This window comes from Pygocentrus nattereri, chromosome 28 (assembly GCF_015220715.1).
Source record: "Pygocentrus nattereri isolate fPygNat1 chromosome 28, fPygNat1.pri, whole genome shotgun sequence".
NCBI classification, from domain to species: Eukaryota; Metazoa; Chordata; class Actinopteri; order Characiformes; family Serrasalmidae; genus Pygocentrus; species Pygocentrus nattereri.
In genome coordinates, this window is record NC_051238.1 from 5422438 (window position 1) to 5449505 (window position 27068).

Sequence of the window (27068 nt, forward strand, 5' to 3'; positions counted from 1 at the left end):
CAGAGTGAGGTACAAGGGTTCTTTAGGGAAGGGAACGGTTCTGTATAGCACCAAAAGGGGTTCTTCTACCGTTGCAAGCTTGACATAGAAGAACCAAACAGGCTACAGAGAGCGGTACGAGGGTTCTTTAGGAAAGGGAACAGTTCTGTATAGCACCAAAAAGGGTTCTACTACCGTTGCAAGCTTGTTGTCATAACAGTGGCAGAACCAAACAGGCTACAGAGAGAGGTACAAGGGTTCTTTAGGGAAGGGAACGGTTCTGTATAGCACCAAAAGGGGTTCTTCTACTGTTGAAAGCTTGACGTCGTAACAGTAGAACCAAACAAGCTACAGAGTGAGGTACAAGGGTTCTTTAGGGAAGGGAATGGTTCTGTATAGCACCAAAAGGGGTTCTTCTACTGTTGAAAGCTTGACGTCGTAACAGTAGAAAACCAAACAGGCTACAGATAGAGGTACAAGGGTTCTTTAGGGAAGGGAACGGTTCTGTATAGCACCAAAAAGGGTTCTACTACCATTGCAAGCTTGACGTCGTAACAGTAGAACCAAACAAGCTACAGAGTGAGGTACAAGGGTTCTTTAGGGAAGGGAATGGTTCTGTATAGCACCAAAAGGGGTTCTTCTACTGTTGAAAGCTTGACGTCGTAACAGTAGAAGAACCAAACAGGCTACAGAGAGGTACAAGGGTTCTTAGGGGAGGGAACGGTTCTGTATAGCACCAAAAGGGGTTCTTCTACTGTTGAAAGCTTGACGTCGTAACAGTAGAACCAAACAAGCTACAGAGTGAGGTACAAGGGTTCTTTAGGGAAGGGAATGGTTCTGTATAGCACCAAAAGGGGTTCTTCTACTGTTGAAAGCTTGACGTCGTAACAGTAGAAAACCAAACAGGCTACAGATAGAGGTACAAGGGTTCTTTAGGGAAGGGAACGGTTCTGTATAGCACCAAAAAGGGTTCTACTACCATTGCAAGCTTGACGTCGTAACAGTAGAACCAAACAAGCTACAGAGTGAGGTACAAGGGTTCTTTAGGGAAGGGAATGGTTCTGTATAGCACCAAAAGGGGTTCTTCTACTGTTGAAAGCTTGACGTCGTAACAGTAGAAGAACCAAACAGGCTACAGAGAGGTACAAGGGTTCTTAGGGGAGGGAACGGTTCTGTATAGCAATCATGGTTCCAAATAGAGTCACTCCCTGGACTAAAGAACCCTTGTACATCTCTCTACACCCAGTTTGGTTCTATATTGTTGACTCCAAACGTTGGAACCCTACACTGTAAATTCGCTCAGTACTTTTTTACATCTTTTCGTCTCAACTCAAGTGTAAATAAACCAAAATCAGCGCGCGCTCTCGTCGTTTTCGACGTTGTGTGTTTTGACGTCAACCTTCATCTGTCTGCTAACATCATCTTCCCTTTCGAAACAGCGTTCAGACGAGAGCAGCGAAGAGAAGAAGCTGGGAGAATAAATCAATCCAAACTTCGGAGAAAGGGTGGGAGGCTTGCGGAATAACGTCAACAGGGGAAGGAAAAACATACGACAGAGAAAAGTTAGGGGTTAAATTTGAGTCATACGAAGCCCGAAAATAAGTGAAAATTCCTCCGCAGAGGAATGAAAAAAAAACACACACGCTGGGTCGGACGATGAAATCTCGACACCGAGGTGAGATTAAACTTCACGATAAATGTTTGCTGGGGCTGTTTCGTCGAGCGAGTCGCGAATTCCTCTCCGTGGCGGATAGGAAAAGACTTTTTTCGCCGAAAGCATCTCGAACTATTTCACTCGCCAGCGACTTGTGCGGATGAACACCTTCGCCTGCGACAGCGGTGCAGCGGCCGTGGTGGGGAAGAGAGAGAGTGAGAGAGAGAGAGAGAGAGAGAGACTGCGCGAGCGAGTGGCAGCGAGTCACACCTCAGCTCGACTCGAGGAGGTAAAGGAGGGGAAAAGCTGAAGTTTTCTCGAGTTATATGGATGTATGTGCTGACCGCCGCCACTCCGAGACCTGTGAGAGCTTCGGTGTTGTTTGTTTTTCAGGAGTTTTTTTCGGCTCGCGCCGCTCTCGAGGCTGACTCGAGGGGACCTCGCTGAGAAAAGGCAGCACGCAGACGCGCGCTCGCGACTCTGACTTATATGTGGATTTTACAGAAAATATGGGTGGATTTCCCCGCTTCTCCTCGGGCAGAGTCGCCTTCCTCGCTCTCAGCTGGCTCCAGCTGTCATACGGTGAGTCCTTCGACGAGGAACTGTCCGCGTTTTCTGCTTAAAGGGTCTGAACGCTCGGCTCGCGCGACTCGGCATCTTCGCTTTTTCTAGCCTGGCCGGTGCGGCAGCCGCACTGATGCAGCCAGCATTGCAGCCTGTGGAGCTCCAGCCCCGCTCTGCATCGCTGCATCGCTGCGTTTCCACTTCATGGGCTGCACTTTCCCTCTGAGCCGACACGAAGCTCCTCTCAGACCAGCAGCGCTGCTGTGCAGCACCCCGAGACCTGTGGAGGCTCAGTAGGTGCACGCTTAGAAAAAGGTGGTTCTTTAAGGGTTCTTTAGTACAAGCAGTGGTTCTAGCTCTGTATGGAACCGTTTCAGCTCTTTCGCGTGTTGTGTGTGGAACCTTTTTCGAAGTAGCCCCAACAGTGGTTCTGCTGTCACGATCTTCAGCTTGTAACAGTGGAAGAACCATGCTTAGGACCATCTATAGCACGTTCTCCATCAGTCTGAAGAACCTTTTAGCCATGCAGAGAGCAGTTGAAGCCCGCAAAGAAACTTCTATTAAGAGCTCAAGGCTCTAAGTTGAACCGTTCCGTTTACTGAAGAACCCTTGGAGAACACCCTGTGAAGCGTGTAGGAACATATCTAGTACTAATTCGCCTTTATCCGTGTGTTTTGAAGAGGTCCGAGTTCAGCGGTTCGGGAGTTTCGCACCGCTGCCCAGATGTTGGCCAGAGCAGGCCGTAAGCATGGCTGGCGCGTGTGTGCGCGCGCGTGCGTGTGTTTGATGTGTGTGTGTGTGTTTGTGTATTGGGGGTCGTGTGTGTTGTGAGGGTGTTAGGTGTGTGTGTGTGTGTGTGTGTGTGTGTGTGTGGGTTCAGACGTATAGCGCTCTTAATGGAAAACCCACAGAGAAAGGAAAGTGTAGTGCGGGGCTCGGTTCAAAGGGCAGCTCCACCAAAATTCTAAAAGCCTGGTTAAGGTTCAAGCAGACGTGCAGTGGTTTGATTGGAAGTGCTCCGTTTCACCTCAAGTCAGAATGGATGACCGTGGTGGTGAGAGGAACCAGATATCGCAGAGAAAATTTTCTCTCACTTATGGGAGTAAAATGTTTTGATGTAAATGCTGTTGGGGTTTTCTGTGCCAGCCCATTTGAAAGCCGTTGTCCAGGGGGCAGTCGTGGGCTGGAGGGTAGGGCACCAGCCCTGTGACCGGAAGGTCGCCGGTTCGAACCCCAGTATGTGACTGATGTGCCCTTGAGCGAGACGCCTAACCCCAAGCCGCTGCCCAGGCGCTGTGGATAGGGCTGCCCGCCGCTCTGGGCAAGCGTGGCTGTGTGTATGTGGTGTTTCGCTGCACGGACGGGTTAAATTTCCCCGTTAATGTGATGACAATCAAGCGTTTGAAGACCCCTCGAGGTCAAATGACATTTTTTGTAAAAAAACATAAAAGTAAGTTGGCATGTTCTCTACAGGGTAGAAACCTAATTATGCCATTTTATGGTAAGTTTCTATTAATTTGGTGGGTTTATGGCATTGGGGAAACCAATAATATAATAATAATTATAATAATTATATATATATATATATATATATAAATATAAATATAAATATAAATAACATGTGTTTTCCCCAATATGTTATATTTAGCAAATAAACAATAGAAAAATGTAAATTGACCAGACAAAATGTTGGCATACAACTGTATATCTGCCTGTTTGGCCTGTAGTAATTTGGCCCTGCCCATCCTGAAGCTATAAGGAGTGCTTTAGCCAGTGCTGCTTTTGGACAAGGGCAGCCAATCAGAACAAAGCTCAAATCAGAATAAAACCCATTTACATACATCAGTTTTAAAAGCACAGTGAAGGAAACCATCCTGTTGAGCTTGAACAGATATGGAGAAGTTGGAAGAATGTCTATTGTGGTGCATAAATCCACACAAATATCATAAAAGGAAAATTTACAAGGCAAGGATTTTTACATATTGGCCCTTTAATGTCTCTAAAGCCTGCCTTACTGAAAGCTAGAGGGTAGACACTTAGACACTGGTGGCTTAATCCCTGTTTGGGAAACCGAACCTCTGTGTGTGTTAGAAATATAGAGGTGCCAAAAGTATTTGGACACCTATGCCATGCTGTATGTACTAGTTCATTGAGATCATAGACAGAATTTCAGACTAAGTGGTGTTCAGTGCTTTCCAAGGCCTCTCAGTCGTCAGCAGGTGTGTTTTAGGGGTGTTTCTTTCCAGGTCTCTGCAGGTTTGGACCCAAAATGTCTTTGTGCGTTTCGTGATCCTCTCAAGGTGCTTTCCAGAACGCTCAGTGCTGCCAGGTTGGACTTCTTCTCCAGGATGTCTCCACACAGGGACTCTAGATGTAGATGTTATGCTGAAAGGTTAAATTCAGATCAGATTCTGTGTGCAGAGGAAAAAGCTAGGCGGGTTTTGAAGTGAGCAAGAATGAAAAGCCTTTTTCCCCCTGAATCTCAGAAGTGAAAACGAGAATCAGATTTTAATTCTGCTTTAGCTTCCTGCTCAGGAACAGAAAAATGTTTTTTTTTCCTGTCAGTGTTGTGCTATGCAAATGTTCCTTGCCTTTCAGTCACAATAAATACTCTGATGGAGCCTTATTCTTTACTCTGATTAACCCCGAATGCTGGGAAGTGGGTTTTCTCAGTCGAGCTGTGTTCGTTCTGTTTGTTTTGCCTGCAGTTTCCACTTCCCTGCTGCTTTCATTGTGTTCTTCATCTCAGCTCAACTGCTTCTCGAACATGAGCGGCGTTATAAGTTGCCAGTCGTGACGCTGATGTGGCCGGTTTAACCCAGATTTTTGAGAAGGGCTGCAACTTATTGTTTGTTAATCGTTATTGTGATATGGGCTTTTGCAGTATGTGCAGTATACAATATGCAAATGAGCTCTCTTACCAGGGACAGGGATGCAGTGAGTGTCCTGACCAGTCGCTGCTCCACTGGAGTTTTTTAGTTATTTATGTAATCCAGCAAAATTATTTTGGTTAAAGTAGTGCAGGTCAGTCTTTAAAGGGCCAATGTTATATCAATCACACATATACACAATATATGTGTGTGTGTGTGTGTGTGTGTGTACATTGTGTATAAATATTATGATGAATGGACTGAAGGAAATGATCCAAAATGACATCTGACGTCTGGTTCCATTGACTTGCATCAAAAGTAACCTCTGTTTTTTTTCTTTCTTCTGTAATGTTACTATTTTGGAGATGCAAGATTTTGATCTGACAGCAGTGACACACACACACACACATTTTTTGATGTAGTATGGTAATGCCTTTTAACATATCCCGGTGGTTCCCCTGTCCACACAGTCTGTATGAAGGCTAACCACAGAAAGGTCCTGTTTTAAGTTTGTTTTTTGTGACGTCTCATAATCATAAATATCCGCCTGTTCAAAGGAATTATTATTTTTGGTCCATCAGCCTACACAGTGAGGTCATAAGAGAAAATAACGCCGAAAATGTTTAAAAGGCTCATCTTGTACAAACGCATATTTTCTTATGATTTTGAAATAAAGTTTCATATAATAATAGAAACTAAGATGTAAAAACACTCTCTTCTAATTTAGTATGTGATGTCACAGAAAGCCACTCGTTTACAAATAACTCAGCTTATGGGCAGTTTAGTCCTGCCCATTCACAGTGAAGTTAAAAGGAGTGTTTCAGCCTGTGCTGATTTTTAAATGAAGCACAGCTGCCAGTCAGTACAGAGCTCATTTGCATATATGTGTCTTAATGGCCTACAGACGGCCTAATTAATTATTACTGGTACATCAAACCACACAATGAGATCATTAATGGTTTTTAGGGAAGAAATATTGCACCAAATGATGTACAGGAAAAATGTAGCATATGAGCCCTTTAAATAAGGCTGAACGATTTTCGCAGAATTGTATCGGTTTGTGATTTTTCTGACCAATATGGTCATTGTTTTAAAATTGTGTTTGTTTATAATTGAGGTATAAATTGAGTTAAGGGCCCTTTTTGGCTAAAAGACCAGCGTTTGTGTTTTCTGGCTGGAGACTTGAACTGTTAATGCAGTGTGCCAGTCTGCCAGTTACTGTGGTTATGATGTCACAGCAGTTCTTAAGCTTCATGTAAATTTTGTAAAATTTCCCTACTTAAAACTCACATTGCGTCAGTGTTGTTGATAATAGATAAGACTATAATAAAAATTGCAGCTCTTGCGATTATAAATTTTATAAAATTTATTATAAAATTCTTCCAAACTTGTGATTTTGATATAAAACCAGTTAATCTTTCCACCCTTCCTTTAAACTTAATTTTAAAGGGCCCATGTCAAGGAAAACTGACCCTTCCTTTAAGTTTGGTGTCGTATGTAAACATTGTTAAAGTACAGTTAAAGTACTCGCCAATCCATACAGTCTAAATGGAAACTAATTGGCACAAAACGGGGTGCTTTGAATTGTGATGTCACTAAAAAACAGCAAGAAACATGTAGGACAGGCCCTTTAATCACAACACATTATTGATCAGTGCGATTTTTTTAAAAGAGCAAATATCGTTGGAAAATAAACTTTCCTTCTTTTTTTTCTTTTTTAAGTAACTTTGATGTCATTTGTGAAAATACAGTCTGTTTGGAAACTCATCTGCAGGAAATGGGACATTTTGAATTGTGATGTCACTAAAAAAACTAAACTAAAATGATAGGAAATGGGCCCTTTAACCCTGAGTCATTATAGATCCGTGCATTTTTAGTATGGCGAGGCGTATCACGGTCACAGCATGTAGCAGCACCAATGCAGCTCTCGCAGGCCTTTTCATTCAGAAGTACGCGTGTTGCCATAGCGATGTTTGCATGTGACTTATGCTCCACATGCATTAGGCAGACCTGGTGACTGAGGCACAGAAGAGTTTTCACAGAAGAAAAACGAGGCAGTGACTGGAGGCTCGGCAAGAAGCGGCTGGAATGCTGCTGTTGGTGTTTCGCATTCCTATCCTGCGCGCACACACACACACACACACACACACACACACACACACACACACACACACACACACACACAGCTCGAGCTGCGCCCTGGCCATTGTGCTGCTCAGACAATGTTGTTTCTTTCTGCGCCGTATTGAATATCATTCCCAGAGGTGTTTAACTCAATGCACCTTTTCTCCATCTCTCTATCTTTTTCGCTCTTTTCTGCGGCACACGACACTCAGCTGACCCCTCTGCGTGGGTCATTACCGGTTGCATGTATTTACTCTGGTCGGACGGCGCTGCGTGTGCAGGGAAAACTCGCCTCATTGTCCTCCCCGGCGAGGCGCAGCTCTCTCTGGTGTGAAATGCGAGTTCTCCACCGCAGACTCCCACTGCACCGAGGACAACGGGCTGCTTGTGGGACGTCCTACGCTGCAGCATTACTGACCCGTGCTTCCACCCACTGGCGGCCGCGGCGCCGGGTTCAGCCGCTGGAGCATCGCTAGCTCTGCTTGTGCTCTGGGACTGGAAAGTATTCTGGCACTGCAATCCAGGGCCGGACCGATATGACAGCTTTATAGCCAATGCCAGTTCTAAGGGGGAATTCCACTGATTTTTCAAAATGTCTGCATAATTAAGCTGATAAGTCATTCTTACTGACTAAGAGTTGTTCAGTGTTGGTCATAGGAACCAGATGTCTGAGGGGTTTAATGCCTCTAAAAGTTCCTTCACAGAAAGAGATTACTATCAAGGGTTATAAATGCGCTGTTTGTTGCCTGAGACATTGTTTTATAGTATTTTTGAGATCAAATTATACACGCAGGGTGTTTCTAAGGCTAAATAGTCCCTTAAATAAATAGATTTGTTTCAGGTTTACTTCTATTTTACAGTAATCGTTGCATTTGGTCATTTTGGATGGGAAGAAATGGTGATGTTTGTGTTGTGGACACCATGATCCCTGGTTCTTGTCACCACCAGTGCTAAGAAACCTAGTTTGCAGCTTTCTCTGCACTTTACGTAAAAACCACTCTGAATGACTTTGTTTACATCTCAGCAGTTGAATTATGCAGAAATGTAAAAAAAGAATGAATGGCATTCCCCTTTAAAGTGGCTCCAAATTATACAGTTATACAGTTCGAGACAACACTGAAAATGTTTCTTAACGTTTAAGCTTCACAATAAATAACTGAACGTTTTAGAGTTGAATAAATATTTGTAAATATTCATGATTGTGCACAGCTTCTATCTAGAGCTGAATATGAATCATTTTTATGTCAGATTACAATTTGAAAGAGTGCAATTTTCAAATTGCAAGAGCTGCAATTTCAATTATAGCATGTTATTATGGCTAATTATAGCCTGTAGTTGTCTTAAGGTTTGAGTGGAACAATTAAAACCACTAACTTGGAGTACGTGAGCTGCTTGTGGAGGAGTTGGTCCAGTCAAAAGCAGTCAAACAGCCGTACGTTGTGACATCATAACCACTAAAGACTGGCAGTCTGGCACAGCACGTATAGTGTTAAAGCCTCAAGCCAGAAAAAGTATGTGGATTTGAGCAGGTCGTCAGAGGCTTGTGGAGTTGCACACGGTCGTTAAAGCGAATGATGTATCGAATACTGTGAAACTCTGAAATTTATGTAAATATTTAAAGGATTGTATTTTCAATCAATTTGTTATGCTGATAATATAATTTGCATATTTTAAAAATTGCATTAAAATGGAACAGAATACCAAATCGAAGCATTTTCATCAGCACTCTTAGACTTTGCACCCCACTGTGTATCGGCCGATATAATTATGTAAACAGAATTATAAGCAGGGTTTTTTTTTTACTTTTGACATCAAACGTCTAATTGTTTTATGTGGTTATGCAGTAAAATTCTAACTGTGATGCAGTTAGAAGCACTTTGTATAATTACATTTCAGTAAACTCCTCAGCAGTTGGAAGTGGTAGAAGCTGTTTGAGTTGTGTTTGCCTCTGGGTTTCCTTGTGGTGTAACGGTATTAGAAGGTGGCTTATGGTTCTCCAGTGGAAGTGTTGCTTGAGAGATTATGAAGCAGAACACAAACAGAGGCAGCTCCATTCAGACAGTGCATCAGGCAGCTAAGAGTGGGTGTGCAATTGTTTTACTTATTGTTCTTATAGTAATGGCCTGAAAACACCTTAGCAACCACCTGGGATACCTTAGCAGTACCCTAGCAACACTTTACCAACCATCTGGGATAACAGCAAATACCAATCAACACCTTGACAGTCACTTGGGATACCGTAGCAATTAGAAACCACCTGGGGTTACCATGGAGACACCTTAGCAACCACCTAGAATACCTTAGCAGTGCCCTAGCAACACCTTAGCCAGCATCTGGTATAATGGCAAATACCAAGAAACACTTTAGCAGTCACTTTGGACTCCAGCAACCACTTGGAACACCATAATGGCATACCACCTGGGACACCTTAGCAACACCTTAACAACCATCTGTGATAACTGCAAATACAATTTTAGGAGTCCCCTAAAAGCAAAGGCCAAGGCATCACCTTAGTAGTCACTTGGGATACTGTAGCAATTAGCAACCACCTGGGAGACCATAGTGATGGCCTGGAAACACCTTAGCAACCACCTGGGGTCCTTTAGCAGTGTCCCAGCAACGCCTTATCAGGGATAACACACCTTACACAACACTCCTTACACTTTGCAGAGGCTTGCTAATTAGCTGATATATTGAATTTATTTATTTATTTATTTATTAATAAATTTGTGTGATTGCCCAGTTCTTTTGCATCTCTCTATCAGGGCCTCGGCGATATGAACATATTCTGGCTGGTAATGTTTTTAAGGGACAAAACTTTGGATAATTCTTATGCTAAAAGGTTAGTTTGGTTGTGTTTAATATGGATTACATACCGACGTGTTGTGTGTTCAGATTAATCAGATCAGCCTGTATTGCTGTCGTGTTAAATGTAATGTTGAGTCTACTTTTTTGTCCCATCATCAGGAGATAATGAGTTCAAATTTTGGTGGTGGCAGTACAAAAAAGGCAATAATTTGCGTGTTGATGGTTGATGGCTAGCGTCATATATCTCTATTTGACTTCTGTATGTGGGGTTGACACAGTGCTGCATATTGCACTTTATTGTAGCGTACTGTAAATTATCGCTTTGCATTGCTTTTGTATGGTTCTGGTGGCTGTTGCATTAGATTTGGACACTAAAGTGATATAAAACCTCTGTCTTCTCTTCTGTTTATCTAACGGGTTAGAAATCAGAGACAATCAAACTTTGCAGTGCAGCCAGAGTGAGGCACATTGATGACCACTGCATAAAGACTTTCGTCTTGTAGACCCTACACTCTTTAAAAAGCTGGTGCTTTAAGGGTTCTTTTACTAAAGAAAATGGTTCTATATAGAACCCTGAACATGCGAAGAACCCTTTGCATGATTAAAGCGTTCTTTCTATCACGAAAGGGTTCTTCAGATTGATGGAAAATGTCCTGTAGACGGGTCTAAATGGAAAAGGGTTCTATGTAGCACCCAGATCTTCTACTATTACAAGATTTACACCATAACAACAGAAAAACCCTTGTGGGTGATATATACAACCATCTGTAGCACAGCGTGAGTCCGTTTGAAGAACCCTTTGGTGATGCAAAGAACCCATGCAAAGGTTTCTTTGAGTGTTCATGGTTTTGTATAGAACCAGAGCGAACTGCTACAGTATATTGTTTATTTGTGAAAGGTCAACAGTGCAGAGAAATGCTGGCTTGTGTGAGCGTCAGCTCACTCTTTACTCAGGGTAGATAGAGGCCCAGTCCCATTTCACCACTTGCCCCTGCCACTGAGCCCTTAGCCCTCCGTTTTCCGCGTTCACGTCTATGGGCAGGGTGTCCCGAGTTTAGCTGAGATAGAGGGGTAGGGTGAAGTGTTTGGGCTACACGGTCCTTGAAACAGAGCTTTTTCAGAGACACAATCCAAACAGAGTGTTATTAGAAAAATAGAAAAACAGCAAGACGGCTGAGCGAGAGACCAAAGAAACCCACAAATGTGAGATTTTTCTCCATCGAAAATGGCAGTGACCACTGCATTTTGTTAGTATATTGTTGTTTCAGTATATTATGGTCGTTTTCTTCATAACAAGCATAAAAAATCACTAATAATGTGCTAATGTCTCGTTAACTATCCATAGTCCAGCAGTTCTGATGCCTAAAGTGCCGAACTGCTACTCCACTTAAGGTGGAGCGGGAAAATTCGCACGAGAACCTGGAGAATATCTGACTTCAGTTTCATATCACTTAAGAATTAGAGGTGTTTGATAATAAATAATTGCCCCCCTCTTTAAAGGCATTTGAGCAGTGAGGAGCTGAACTTTCCCCTCCTCTACTGTCCCTGCAGACGGGCAGGGTCGCCTACAGAGCGGCGCTGGTAGCTGTTAATGAAGTGATGCTCTTTTATTTGAGGGCCTCATTTTGTACAGAATATGTCAACCACCAACTCGTGTAGCTCAATTCCAAGGGCCAAAATGACGCTTAAAAACAAGGGGTAGGGGTAAAAATAAGAAATGGGATTGGGCCCTAGACAAGTGGGAAACTGCAGTTCTCTCTAGTCCCATCCATCATGAGTTCAGCAGTGACGCCTGGAGTCAGTATTGTTTCAGTGTGTGAGCTGGATGGTGAAAGATTGTGCCTTGTGGTTGTTCTGATGTGCTAGAAAAAATGGTGTTGAAACATGCTGTACTTCCCCAAATGGGAGGGCTTCCATTGGCATGCTTCAGTTTCTCAAGGCAATACTGTCATCTGGAAATCGAGGCTAAAAGCCCTCAGGCCGCAGAACAATGCCTGGAGTGGTGTCGGGTTAAGGCGTGCACCGGCTCGGTGGGAGCTGTGAGACTGGAGAGAGAGAGAGAGCGAGAGAGAGAGAGGGGGTGGGAGAGCGAGAGCTGTTGAGGCTTGTTAAATCTGAGGATTAGGAGCCTTGTGTCTGCCCTGTTGAGCAGGTTAGCAAATTAACAGGGAATTAAAATGTCCTGCATTCCTGCTGCAGAGCAGTGTGGTAATCCCCAGCCGCGGTGTAAATGGCCTCGTGGGGACGGTTTTCAGTGGAGGATCTTCATTAACGGAGTGATTGTCTCAGGCCAGGCTTAAACCCGCGAGTGTGGAGATTACTGAGCTGTACCGCAGGTGGTGCGATCCGATCCGCTGTGCTGCCTGTTCTGAAAGCCCCATTTCATAAAGACCCAACGTTCTCCAGGAAACATGAACGCTCTGTTGTTCTTTAAATGGGTTTGATTTAAATGAGTGTCTAAAAAACCCCCATTCACACCAATTCATTTGGCTTCTCAGTTTGTTTGGCAATTATGGCGGCTGATGGAAAATGTTGGCACTTCATTGGTGGAGAATTGTTGGTTTGGTGGAGAAGGCTGAGGATTGGTTAAGGGAGAATGTATTTTCTTCTTGGAGACTGTTGGTGTTTGATAGATGGAGAACTTTGTGAACAATGTTCAAGTTTGCTTGGTGGACAATCTTGATGTTTGTTTGGAGAAACCTGGCATTTGGTTGGCTAAGAATCTTGGCTGGTAGAGAGCATTGTCCCGTATTTGGTGAAGGTCTAGGCTTTTGTTTGGCGGAGAGCATTGGGCCCTGATTGTTGTTTATTTTGTGTGATATATTGGTGTTGCGGTGTTCAGAGAGCTTAAGTAAACTATTAAATGATGTGCTGAAAGTGTAAATGGACAAGCTTGCTGTTTGTTTGGTGGAGAATGTGGCACTTAGCTTGAGGAGAGCCTTGGATTTAAACACGGTGAAGAACATTTGATGTTTGTTCAGTGAAGAATATTGCACAGGGTGCAAGTTTGCTTGGCAGACAACCTTGATGTTTGTTTGGAGAGTTTTGGCATTTGGTTGGCTAAGAATCTTGGCTGGTAGAGAACATTTGCCGTTATTTGGTGAAGGACTTGGTGGAGAGCGTTACGCCCTTGTTTGGTGTTGATTTTGTGCGGTGTATTGTCATTGAGGTGCTCAGAGAGTTTAGCGCAGCTGCTGAATGATGTGATGAAAGTGTAAGTTCACCTGCTGTTTGTGCGTCAAGACTTGTGCCATTTGCGTTCTTTGTGCTCTATTAATGCCTCCCTTTGACGCTGAAGGCGGAAGTGGCGTTCAGCAGATGAAGCAAGTGAAAGTGGTCCGTCTGAAAAGATCTGTGCTTTTTTGAGTCTTGTCAGTGAAAACCTGTCTGGAATGCTGTTAAGCTCGAGATTTCAGCAAATTAGCCAGGATTCCTCCCTCATTAGACAGAGTCTGTCATTAACTGGCCATATTTTCTAGCTTGTTTGTGCATTTTCTTTGTCTGTAAACGTATTCGGCGCTTTGGTGTGTAATTACAGGCCGTGTCTTGTTAAAGAGGGCGAGGAGGGATTGGGTGGTGGGGTGGGTGGGTAGTGGGGGGTGCTTAAGAGTTTACAGAATGTAGGGCGCTTGCTGCAGTACAGCGATTTCAGGAAATGGGGTTACTTCCTGGCTGAGCACGAATAACTTCCCTTCTCCCGTCCGGCGTGGACTCAAGCCAACTACCCACCACACTATATACCCCCCCCCCCCCCCCCCCCCCCCCCGGCCCTCCACCCCTGCCTCCACTCTGCTCCGCTGGGCTCCTGTAATTACTGAGATTTTTCTCCAACTCAGCGGCTCTTGGTGCTCAAGCAGCCAGTCAGTCACATGCGAAGAGACGGTCAAACAAAAAGAAATGCAGAGAAAATATTAATGAAATTAACGTTCTTTTTCAGTTCTAGGATTCGTTTTATTTGCTGTGATCTTACTAACAGGGGTAGGTTCTGGCTCAGCACTCCTGCTCATCTCAAATGAAATTTTTTAGTCACAGATACACTATACTGCCAAAAGTATTCACTCGTCTGCCTTCACACGCGTATGAACTTAAGTGACATCCCCTTCTTAATCCATAGGGTTTAATATGATGTGAGCCCTTTGCAGCTATAACAGCTTCAACTCTTCTGGGAAGGCTTTCCACAAGGGTTAGGAGTGTGATTATGGGAATTCCTTCCAGAAGCGCATTTGTGAGGTCAGACACTGATGTTGGACGAGAAGGCCTGGCTCACAGTCTCCACTCTAATTCATCCCAAAGGTGTTCTGTCAGGTCGAGGTCAGGACTCTGTGCAGGCCAGTCAAGTTCTTCCACACCAAACTGGTTCATCTGTGTCTTTATGGACCTGCTTTGAGCACTGGTGTGCAGTCATTGGTTGGAGCAGGAAGGGGCCGTCCCCAAACTGTTCCCACAAAGTTGGGAGCGTGAAATTGTCCAAAATCTCTTGGTGTTGAAGCTTTGAGTTCCTTTCACTGGAACTAAGGGGTCGAGCCCAACTCCTGAAAAACAACCCCACACCATGATCCCCCCTCCAAAACTTTTGGAAATATAATGTAGGTAGATCACATTATTAATCCCAGAGGTAAAGTAATCTATTCCAGAAACACAAAGTACAGTAAAGAGCAAAATGAGCAAAAACATGCAGTGTTTAAAACCGTAAGCGTTATTTGGGAAGTGAACAGGGTCGGCGTGAATAATAGGTGCCTGCTCCTCCGTTCAACCTCCATTAACGATACCAGAGAACGTGCATTTATAAATAGATGTTACAGCTTGTAACAAGAGGTAGGATGGCTTTTGATGTTAGCATTAGCTTGCTAGTACAGCTATCTTACCAAGATGAATCTTCTTCATCCGGTGAGCTGACGCGTTTCCTCTTCAGATGCTCCAGCGTGGAGGATGCGCTCCCTTAGCCAGCTAAGGTCGGCTTTTCAAACAGCACTTTTTTTTTTCACCATATCAGCATAAAAACTGACAGATGTTGGTTCGCTGGTGTTTTTGGAGCGTAAATCAGATGACTTTGTTTGAGGTTGACCTGGTTCCCATCACTGTAAAGAGATCTGAGTGCTCTGATTGACATTGTTTACATCTTCGTGACTGAATTCTGTAAAAGTTCTGTGAAAAATCAGTGGAATAATAATGTTCGTTACGCTGGGCTGCTGTGGTGAAATCATGCCTGCTTGTTATAGATGTTACGGTGTTTGAGACCCTACAGGAAGAAATGCCGTAATTCTGTATGATGTGCAATAAAAATTGATTTTATTAACATGTATAAACAAAGTGTGAAGTATGTAGTGCATCTGCAGAATCACAGATACATGTCAGTTTTATGGAATATTATGGCATCAATTCTGACATTCGAAAGTTGAAGTTGATTGATTTGAGACCTCAGGTTGATGTGCTGTGGTTCATTTTTACAGCTCGTATTCAGAGAGAGAGAGGAGAGGAGAGGAGAGAGAGGAAAAGAGAAAGAGAAAAGGAGGGAGGGAGAGAGAGAGAAGAGATGGAAAGGGAATGAAAGAAAGGAGAAGAGATAAGAGAGGGAAGGAAAGAGAGGAGGAGAGAGAGAGAGAGAAAGAAGGAGGGAACGAGAGAGGAGAAAGGAAAAAAGAGGAGAGGAGAGAGAAAGGAAGATGAGAGAAGAGAGAACGAGAAAAGGAGGGAAATGGGACAGAAAAGGACTGAAAGAAAGAGAAGAAGAGAGGAGAGAGAGGAAAAGCGAATGAGAAAAGGAGGGAGAGAGAGAGAGAAGAGTTGGAAAGGGAATGAAAGGAAGAGATGAGAGGGAAGGAAAGAGAGGAGGAGAGAGAAAGAAGGAGGGAACGAGAGAGGAGAAAGGAAAAAAGAGGAGAGGAGAGAGAAAGGAAGATGAGAGAAGAGAGAAAGAGGAAAGGAGGGAAATGGGACAGAAAAGGAATGAAAGAAAGAGAAGAAGAGAGGAGAGAGAGGAAGAGAGAAAGAGAAAAGGAGGGAAATGGGACAGAAAAGGAATGAAAGAAAGAGAAGAAGAGAGGAGAGAGAGGAAGAGAAAAGGAGGGAAATGGGACAGAAAAGGAATGAAAGAAAGAGAAGAAGAGAGGAGAGAGAGAAAGAGAAAAGGAGGGAAATGGGACAGAAAAGGAATGAAAGAAAGAGAAGAAGAGAGGAGAGAGAGGAAGAGAGAAAGAGAAAAGGAGGGAAATGGGACAGAAAAGGAATGAAAAAAAGAGAAGAAGAGAGGAGAGAGAGGAAGAGAGAAAGAGAAAAGGAGGGAAATGGGACAGAAAAGGAATGAAAGAAAGAGAAGAAGAGAGGAGAGAGAGGAAGAGAAAAGGAGGGAAATGGGACAGAAAAGGAATGAAAGAAAGAGAAGAAGAGAGGAGAGAGAGAAAGAGAAAAGGAGGGAAATGGGACAGAAAAGGAATGAAAGAAAGAGAAGAAGAGAGGAGAGAGAGGAAGAGAGAAAGAGAAAAGGAGGGAAATGGGACAGAAAAGGAATGAAAAAAAGAGAAGAAGAGAGGAGAGAGAGGAAGAGAGAAAGAGAAAAGGAGGGAAATGGGACAGAAAAGGAATGAAAGAAAGAGAAGAAGAGAGGAGAGAGAGGAAGAGAGAAAGAGAAAAGGAGGGAAATGGGACAGAAAAGGAATGAAAGAAAGAGAAGAAGAGAGGAGAGAGAGGAAAAGCGAATGAGAAAAGGAGGGAGAGAGAGAGAAGAGATGAAAAGGGAATGAAAGGAAGAGATGAGAGGGAAGGAAAGAGAGGAGGAGAGAGAGAGAAAGAAGGAGGGAACGAGAGAGGAGAAAGGAAAAAAGAGGAGAGGAGAGAGAAAGGAAGATGAGAGAGGAGAAGAGATGTAAAGGGAATGAAAGAAAGAGAAGAGATAAGAGGGAAGGAAAGAGAAAGATTGAAAGAGAGGGGGGGAGAGAGAAAGGGAGAGGAGACAGAAAGAAAAAAGGAGAGAAAGAAAGATGAGAGGAGAAGCAATGTAAAGGGAATTAAAGAAAGGAGAGAGAGAGTGAGAGAAGGAAGGAAAGAGGACAAAAAGAAAGGAGAGGGAGAAAGAAAAATTAGAGGAGAGAGAAAGAAAGATGAAAAGAGAGAGAGACAGGGAAGTGAAAAGAGAGGAGAGAGGAAAAGATGAGAGGCAAGGAAAAAGAGAGGAGAAAAGAAAGGATGAGAGAGAGAGGAGATGAGAGAGGAAAAGATGAGAGGCAAGGAAAAAGAGAGGAGAAAAGAAAGGGTGAGAGAGAGAGGAGATAAGAAAGGGAAAGAAAGAGGACAAAAAGAAAGAGGAGAGGGAGAAAGAAAAATTAGAGGAGAGAAAGAAAGATGAAAGAGAGAGAAGAGAAAAGAAAGGAGGAGAGAGAGGAAAAGAGATGACAGGGAAGGAAGGAGGACAAACAGAGAGAGGAAGAGAGAGAGGAGGAGAGCGAGAGGAGATGAGATAGAAAGGGAATGAGAAAGGAGAAAAATTAAGAGAAGGGAGGAAAGAGGAAAAGAAAGGGAAGAGAGGGGAGGAAAGAGAGGAAGAGAGGGGAAGAGAGGAGAAAATAAAGAGGAGGAGAGCGAGAGGAGATGAGATAGGAGAGAGGAGGAGAGAGGATAAAAAAGTAGGGAAGAGAGGAGAAAAGGAGGGGAGGAAGGAGAGGGAAGAGAGAGAGAGGATCAAAGAAAGTAGGGAAGAGAGGAGAAAAGAAGGAGGGGAGGAAGGAGAGGGAAGAGAGAGGGGAGAAAATAAAGAGGAAGAGAGAGAGGAAAAGAGATGAGAAGGAAGGAAACATGACAAGCAGAGAGGAAGAGAGAGGAGAAAAGAGGAGGAGGTGAGCGAGAGGAGAAGAGATGGAAAGGGAATGACAGAAAGAGGAGAAGAGATAAGAGAAGGGAGGAAAGAGGAAATTAAAGGGAAGAGAGAGAAGAGAGGGGAGGAAAGAGGAAGAGAGGAGAAAAAAGAGAAGGGGAGAGAGAGGGGAAAAGAGGAGGGAAGAGAGAGGAGAAGAGATAAAACAGGAGGAGAAAAGAGAGGAGGAGAGAGAGGATAAAAGAAAGGAGGATAGAGAGGAGAAAAGAAGGAGGGGAGGGAAGAGAGAGGGGAGAAAATAAAGAGGGGAGAGAGAGAGGAGAAAAGAGGAGGAGAGCGAAAGGAGAAGAGATGTAAAGGGAATGACAGAAAGAGGAGAAGAGAAAAGAGAAGGGAGGAAAGAGAGGAAAAGAAAGGGAAGTGAGAGAAAAGAGAGGGGAGGAAAGAGGAAGAGAGGAGAAAAAGAGGAGGGGAGAGAGAGGAGGGAAGAGAGAGGAGAAGAGATAAAACAGGAGGAGAAAAGAGAGGAGGAGGAGAGAGAGGATAAAAGAAAGGAGGATAGAGAGGAGAAAAGAAGGAGGGGAGGGAAGAGAGAGGGGAGAAAATAAAGAGGGGAGAGAGAGAGAGGAGAAAAGAGGAGGAGAGCGAAAGGAGAAGAGATGTAAAGGGAATGACAGAAAGAGGAGAAGAGAAAAGAGAAGGGAGGAAAGAGAGGAAAAGAAAGGGAAGTGAGAGAAAAGAGAGGGGAGGAAAGAGGAAGAGAGGAGAAAAAAGAGGAGGGGAGAGAGGGGAAAAGAGGAGGGAAGAGAGAGGAGAAGAGATAAAAGAGCCAGAGAAAAGAGAGAGGAGGAGAAAAGAGAGGAGGAGAGAGAGGATAAAAGAAAGGAGGGAAGAGAGGAGAAAAGAAGTAGGGGAGGGAACAGAGAGAGGAGAAAATAAAGAGGAGGGGAGAGAGGAGAAGAGATGAGAGTGGGGAGGAAAGAGAGGTGGGGAGAGGAGAAAAGAAAGGGGGAAAGAGGGGAGAGGAGAAGAGTTAAGGGGGAAGAGAGGGGAGAATAGAAGAGATAAGGGGAGGAAGATAGAGGGAAGGGAGGAGGAAAGAGAGGAGAAAAGAAAGAGGGGGGAAAGAGGAAGAGAGAGAGAGAGGAGAGAGATGAGAAAAGGAGGGAAGAGAGGGAAGGAGGAGAGAGAGGAGAAAAGAAAGTGGGGGGGAGAGAGGGGGAAGAGACAGGAGAAAGGGGGAGGAGAGAGGAAAAAAGAAAGAGGGGGAAAGAGAGAGGAAGAGAGAGAGAGGAGAGAGATGAGAAAAGGAGGGAAGAGAGGGAAGGAGGAGAGAGAGGAGAAAAGAAAGGGGGGGAGAGGGGGAAGAGACAGGAGAAAGGGGGAGGAGAGAGGGAAGAGAGGACAAAAAAAGAGGGGAGAGAAAGTAGGGAAGAGAGGGGAGGAGGAGAAAGGAGGAGGAGAGAGAGGAGAAAAGAAAGAGGGGGAAAAAGAGAGGAAGTGAGAGAGGGGAGGTGGAGAGAGAGAAAAGAAAGGGGGAAAGAGAGGAGAGAGGAGAATAGATAAGGGGGGAAGAGAGAGCGAGAAAGAGGGGAGAAAGGAGGAAGAGAGGGAAGAGAGGACAAAAAAAGAGGGGGGAGAAAGGAGGGAAGAGGGGAAGAGGAGAGGGAGAGAGAGAGAGGAGAAAGAAGGAGGAGAGAGAGGAGAAAAGAAAGAGGGGGGAAAAAGGAAGTGAGAGAGGGGAGGTGGAGAGAGAAAAGAAAGGGGGAAAGAGAGGGGAGAGGAGAATAGATAAGGGGAGAAGAGAGAGGCGAAAGGAAAAAGGAGGAGGAGAGAGGAGAAAAGAAAGAGGGGGGAAGAGAGGGGAGGTGGAGAGAGGAGAAAAGAAAGGGGGAAGAGAGGAGGAGAAAAGAAAGGGAGGAAGTGAGAGAGGGGAGGTGGAGAGAGAGAAAAGAAAGGGGGAAAGAGGGGAGAGGAGAATAGATAAGGGGGAAGAGAAAGGAAAAAGGAGGAGGAGAGAGAGAGGAGAAAAGAAAGGGGGGAAGAGAGGGGAGGTGGAGAGAGAGGAGAAAAGAAAGGGGGAAGAGAGGAAGAGAGAAGGAATTGGGAGAGGATAAAAGAGGAGGAGGAGAGAGGAGAAAAGAAAGAGGGGGGAAAGAGGGGAGGGAGAGGGAGACAGAGAAAGAGGAGACAATGAGGAGAGACAGAGGTGGGGGGCCATGAGGAGAGAAGGGGAGATAGAGGGAGGGAGAGAGGAGACAATGAAGAGGGACAGGGAGGGAGAGGGAGAGAGAAAGAGGAGACAATGAGGAGAGAGAAGGGGAGAGAGAAAGAGGAAACAATGAGGAGAGAGAAGGGGAGAGAGAAAGAGGAGACAATGAGGAGAGAGAGAGAGAGAGGTCTGGGTATTCTGGATATAGCGTTTGGCGTAGAGGACGAGGCGGCGGTTTCAGGCTGACGACGAGACTTGCAGCTGGATACCAGCTGCTTAGAGAGAGAGAGAGAGAGAGAGAGAGAGAGAGAGAGTGTGTGTGTGTGTGTGTGTGTGAGTGTGAGCGTGTGTCTGTGTGAGTGTGAGCGAGTGCGTGTGTAATCGGGGGAATTCACACTCCAGCATTAGACCCTCTCATCACTGAAGAGGCCTAATTTAAAACAGCGTTTTCTTTAGAAACACAACCTTTTAAAATATGACTAAAAAAATCAGTGAAAGACAAACTGTTCCCTTTCTCTTTTAGTTTCCAGAAGCAGATGGAAAACACAAAGCTGCTGTTCCACTGATGGTCAGAGAAAGTTTTAAGATTTAAGTTTTTACAAAAAACTTTTTATTTAAAAAAAATGGCTAATTTTAAGCTTAAAGAGCTGCGGTTTTAATTACAGCGTAGTTGCAAGTTTAAATGTATATAATTCAAAATTAAAATGTGTAGTTTTTGGAAACAGAAGTGCTGAAACTCAATTTCTAGTTTCTTTTCTTCTACAGATTTCTATTATTTTTCACTTTAATGTTTCTCAGAATGGACTAAAAAGAAATTCTTGGAAAAAAGTCTGGTTCCATTGACTTACATTAAAAGTGGAGTAGATTTTTTCCTTCTCCTGTAAAGTTCCTATTTTAGAGGTTTGTTTTTTGATTAAGGTGATATATTAATCCGAAAGGCGCAGAAACTTATACAGCCTGTTTAGTGTTGGATGGAGAGAGGTTGGAAAGTGATTATATAAAAATGAATGGAATTAATTTAAAAAATGGACATGGGCCCTTTAGGCCAAAGTTCACTTACAATGTTTTATACAGTATAAGTCTCAGTCAGAGTTAATCAGAAAAACCACAGTTACGGATTTTCCCCGAATCATTCAGCCCTGTGTGGTTCACACTCCCAGAAGTGCCTTTATGAGGTAAATGAGTTTTCCGGATGTTCCCTAACTGACTTATAAGGCATGTTAAGGGACACATGCCATTTCACATCTGACCACCTCACTGCTAAAGTTCAAAGCCACATTCCCACGTGGGAGTGGGTGGGGTTGGTGGGGGGTCGAATAGAGAGTGTAAAATGAGAACGACAGACAGAAATTCTGAAATAATTGAAAAGCAATGGGGTTCTCAAATGTCCAGTAGGGATGTGACTCTTTTCTATTGGACTTTTGGGTTAAGTTGTCTGGCTAACTGGATTTCCCAAGTTTCCCAAGCCTGTCCAAGCTTAAGTCAAAGCTGAGTTACATTTGAAATTTAAGTTACAGATAAATTTTCAGGTGCTGAAAATTCCAGTAACTGGTATTGGAATATGTCGGTATAGAAATAATGACGCAGATGCTGGTAGTTTTAGTTAGTTTGTGCTTTACTAACTGATTGTATTAAGTTCTCAACAGCAAAATATCTTGGACTTAACTGAATAGCAAAACCTCACAAAATAATATTCAAATAAGAAGCTGGCGAATGAAAAGCAACTTAAAGAAGCCTCATAAAAAGTGGAACGTTGAGAGACCTTTTACAACAAACTGTTCTACTTTTGTGGGAAAGTTTCCTGCTGGAGATGCGAGAAAAGCAGCTTAAAGCAGAGCAAAGTGAGTCTGCATCATCGTGTATATTATATTTATATAGCCTGTACATCAGCGCATACTGAGACATATTTACAGCCAAGGTGGTAAAACGGACATAAAATGGCTGTGGCTCTCAAGGTGGTTTGATATTTATTGAAAGGACAACATGGTTCTTCTGTTCTTCTGTGGTTGATGGTTCGCTGCTCCTCATTACCTCTGTTTTACATTAGAACTCCTCTCCTTCACACTCACATCAGCAGGATTCAGCGCTTTATCCTATGCAACACCCACAATCTTTCCATCCTCCCTTTCTTCTCTGTTTCTCCCTATCCCCTCTTTTCTCCTACCCAGCGTTTTTTCATTAGCTCAGTGTCTTTTTTCTCTTTTGATTTAGCCTCTAGGGAGAAAGCTGCTCTGGAATCTGTAACAAAAGTGGCCTTTCGAGATGAACTCGGAATAGCAGTGGAATTTGTTTGGGCATGCCGAACTTGGTTCTCCTATAGATGGCCATAATAAAAACATGTTGAAATTTTATTTGAAGGTTGTAGCTCACTGAAACAAGCAGGCAAGTTCTGTGGAAAGTGCTGACTCTAATCTTAGAACTCATACCATGTTTGTATAAAGTCGAAAAGAGAAGTCTTTTTTTTAAACGTACTGTTGTGCACGCAATCTTGTTTTGCAGAAAGAAAAAAAAAACATTTTTTGTCATCATTGTAATTGAAAACAATTGGAAAAATGCAGAAAGTTCAGATTCGAACCAGTCCATACAAAATGTAAACCGACTGGAAGAGTAATTCATTTAAACTTAATGTAACTATAGAATTATAGTTAAAATGTGATGTAAATGAAATGTATGCATGGTATAGAACCAGGGTGTCAAACTCAACCACTAAGCTGGCCATATTAAAAAATCTCCAGAGGATCCAGTTGTGGATCTATTTGATTTCTACTGACCATTTTGCCAGACGTGATTGGAATTGGCCATTGTTTATTCAAAATATGGCAAAACTACAATGGCAAAGCAAAAACAGTTTTATAAAAGACATTAGACTATCTGCGGATGACTGCTAAACCTCTTTAAAAGTCTCTTAGTGGTAGGCTTTTTAAAACCACCTATTTGTTTGAACTGGACACCAAGCATCTTTTCTTTTTGTGTAACCGCTGAAGGTTATTGTAAGAGAAAGGGGATAAGAACTTTATGTTGCAATGCATGCTGGAGACTGTAGTGTAGTTCAGGGTGAAAAGGGTTGATAATAATAGAAAATGAACATTATTTGGCCTGTAGGCCTTGAGTTTGACAAATGGGGTATAGAAAAAAACAATAATAACACTAGGTTTAAGAGTCGAAGGGGGGTGGCGATATGTTTGTCTTTGTCACCTGAGTGTTAAATACCCCTCTTGATGCCTTTACTGACACCCACAATTTTGGATAACCCTTATCCCCTCCTTGTTGTGGGTTAAGTTGGTGCTGGAGACTCATGAATATGAAGGCACTGGGGCAAAAGGCTCATCGACTAGAATTAAGCTTCTCCCAATGGAGTTCAGTTGACTTTTGGGTCTTGTTTATTTGGAAACAAAAAACAATATAAGCCTCAGTAATTTTTGCGTCACCTGCAGTTCAGCCGCGTTGATGGTGAAGAAGGCATGTAAGTTGTTGTTTGTCTTGTTGTGGGTTTTTCTAAGACCCCGACTGTACGTAGCACCAGAACTAGCAAAAGCTCATTATGGGCATGATGGCAGACATTTTTTGTTTGTATATCTTATTGTCGCAAATCTTATAACTCCATATTGTTGATGACAGACATGCATTACAAACATTCTGTTGAGTCTTGTCTGTTTGTCATGGTTTTTAGTGACATTACTGTTTTGCTAAGACAAAACGATTGTCCAGAGTTCATGTTAATTTCATTTCCAGAGTAAATATTTAATTGGGAACATGGCACTGAGAAACTCATTTGGATGTATATCATAGCTAATGTGTATTAGTTCCATCCACTATATTTTGGTCTAGTTTGAGCTTGTGTTGTTGACTGAAGTGGTGTCTTATACAGTAAGATCTCCACGAAGAGGCTTGGAGCCGAACTGCATAGGGCAGTAGATGCCCAGGAACATGGTTGAGTCTAAATGTTGGAGCTGAACTTCATAAGGCAGAAGATCTCTAATATCAGGTTGGGATCCAGCATCCATAGAGAAGCAGATATCCAACAACAGGTTTGGAAGTAAACTCAAAAGCAGGGTTGTTCTCCAGGAACAGGGTTTGAACTCAACTCTGAAGGGCAGTAAATGTCCAGGAGGAGTTTTGAAGCTAACTCCGCAGAGTTGTCCAGTAGCAGGATTGGAGCTGAACTCCATGAGGCACACATGGCATTAGATGCCCGGTAGCAAGTTTCGAGCTTAACTCAATAAGGCCATAGATGTCAAATACTGAACACTGAACGTTCATAGAGCAGTAGATCTCCAGTAGCAGGAGATCTACTGTAGCAATGTCGAAATGGAAGTAGATGTCCAGCAGCAGATTTGGAACTTAACTCCATGGGGCAGTAGATCTCCAGGAACAGGGTTTGAACTTGATTCCAAAGGACAGTAAATGTCCAGGAAGAGGTTTGAAGCTGGACTTCACAGAGTTTAGCTTCAGTTCCTAAGGCAGTAGATCTCCAATAGCAAGAATGTATCTACTGCCCATAGAGAAGTAGATGCCCAGTAGAACATTTGGAGCTGAATGCCATACGGGCAGTAGATCTTTAGAAAAAGGATTGGAACTAAACTTGAAAGGGCGAAAAATGTCCCGGAAGAGGTTTGAATCTGAACTCCATAAGCACAGTTGGAGCTGAACTCCATAAGGCAGTAGATCTCCAATAGCAGGGTGGGGTCTAATGTCTATAGGGAAGTAAATATCCAATAGCAAGCTCAGAGTTTAACTTAATAGGGCCATAGATGTCTAATAGCAGGTTTGGAACTAAACTTCTATATGGAGCTAGCTTTCCAGGATGGGGTCTATTGTCCATGAAGAAGCAGATGTCCAGCAGCAGATTTGGAGCTAAGCTCCATAGGGGCAGTAGATCTACAGGAATAGGGTTGGAACTAAACTAGAAAGGGCAGTAAATGTCCAGGAAGAGGTTTGAAGCTAAACTACCCTGAACTGGTTGTCCATTATCAGGGTGGGGTCTAATGTCCATAGGGCAGCAGATGTCCAATGGCAGGTTTGGACCTGAACTCAGTGAGGCCATAGGTGTCCAAAAGCAGGTTTGGAACTAACCTTCATAGAACAATAGGTGTCCAGGATCAGGGCTTAAAGGTGAAGTCAGTAGGGCAGTGGATCTCCAGGAACATGGTTGTGGCTAAACTTCACAGGGTCATGGATTTTCAGGAACATGGCTGGGTCTTATCTTGTTAGTTTCCCCACAAATGGAATTGGAGCTAAACTTGTCTCTTGGAATGTGGTTGGATCTAAACCTCATAGGGTTGTGGATGTAGAGACAGGGTTGCAGCTACGCTTCATTAGGCAGTGGACATACAAAAGGCAGTAGTGCACTAGTTCTCCAGGAACAGGGTTGAGTGGCTTTGGTTAGAATGGTCTGTATGACTTTTGTTCTTTGAGGCTGAGGGTTAAACAGTCGTTGGATTGAAATGGAAATGTAGTAATTAGTGTTGGCCAGTCCCAAATCCTCTGACATCATCTTCTGGCAGGGAGACACTGTGTGGAGAGCTTGTCAGACCAGTCGAGGATGCTCTCTTGCGCTCTCTCTCTCTCTCTCTCTCTCTCTCTCTCTCTCTCTCTCTCTCTCTCTCTCTCTGTAATAATTTATGGTTTATATGAACTGCCCTCGCTTGCTCTTTCTGCTTTGTGCCTTTCTCTCTCTTTCTCTTTTTCTTTCTCCTCCTCTTCACCATTCTGCTTGCTTTTACCTCTTGAGTGCTCTTGACTCTTGTTCTAGTGCCTTATTTTCTCCACTTCCATCTCAAGCGCTCTCTTTCTCTCTCTCTGTTCTGCCCTCGAATCTCAGCATGTGCTGCATTTCTCACACGGCTTAACCGGTTGTTGCAAACTTTTCCCACCAGAACTGCTGCCAAAAATGAGCTGCCGCCAACGTTGCTACGCCCAGCCTTTATTTCACACCGGTTTGTTTCACAGAGCATGTTTGACAGGACGTTGTCTGTATGCCTGCGTAGCTGCTTTGCTGTGGTAGGTGTTCAAAGTGCTTTTCAGCAGGCAGGTTTACCGTAAGTGAATCAATCGCGCTCTAAAGAGCATTCGAAACGTCAGGCAAACTGACGAAAAGCTCATAACGTTGTTGCTGGTTTTATATGCTTTGTTTTGGTCATGGGTTTTGCCTGATAGACGAAAACAAAGACAACAGCCGCCCCGAAACTTTCTCGTTCTGTAGCTTGGTGAGGTTTGTTCAGAAGAAAGCGTCCCTTGATGTGCTAGTTCCCATTTGAGCTCTGCTTTGAGTCACATTTTAACCTGAAAGCTCTGTGTTTTCTGTGAAGAAAAAAAGAAAAAAGGATGGTATGAATCTGCTATTATTGCACTCGCTCCAATATCTAAGACCCAATTGTTTGCCTTTGGCTCAGCGCCCAGTCTGGACCCAGCATGGGCCCTTTGTCTCCGAGCGTGAGCACAAGTCGATTATTTTGAGCATTTGCTGCACATTGGTCAAAGTGCAGGAAGTCGGTATTAGCGCTGAATGCACTTCCTGTGTTGAGATGTATTGTGTCCTCAAGTGTCAGCAGTGCTTTGAAATCATATGACCTGCCATCCTGAATGTCTCAGGGGGAAGTGCAGCGTAGAAGTTGTCAGACAGAAGACGCGAATCATAAAAAGAACTAGTAGATTCAGATCATAATAATAAACGAGACAGAAATAAACTCTGTTTAAATAGCAGTTCTCATATTGTTCAGCTGCAGCAAGCTGCTGTCCAGACAAGAAACAGTTGCATAAGTAGTGCCTTTTTTGGGGATGTGAACACTGGCTGTGTCTACTTGTAGGTAGTTTGACCAGAGGAGGATGGGTCCGCCCTGGTGAGCCTGGTTCCTCCCAAGGTTTCTTCCTCAGTTCTGAGGGAGTTTTTCCTTGCCACTGTTGCCCCTGGCTTGCCCACTAGGGGGTTTCTGTACATTCTTACAGTCCTGTTGAAACTTTTTCTTTTCTGAAATTCTGTGAAGCTGCTTTGTGACAACATCCGTTGTAAAAAGCGCTACAAATAAATTTGATTTGATTTGATTTACATGC

At 43.6% G+C, this 27068-nt stretch overlaps 1 protein-coding gene across 1 annotated transcript in view; it reads left to right on the top strand.

The window, feature by feature from the left end:
* Positions 1 to 1878: 1878 nt before the first annotated feature.
* notch2 (notch receptor 2) overlaps positions 1879 to 27068 on the top strand; it is a 93752-nt gene continuing 68562 nt past the window's right edge. Inside the window, 1 exon segment of the mRNA XM_037535693.1 lies at positions 1879 to 2215. Coding sequence (XP_037391590.1) covers positions 2143 to 2215 — 73 coding nt within the window. The 5' untranslated portion in view covers positions 1879 to 2142.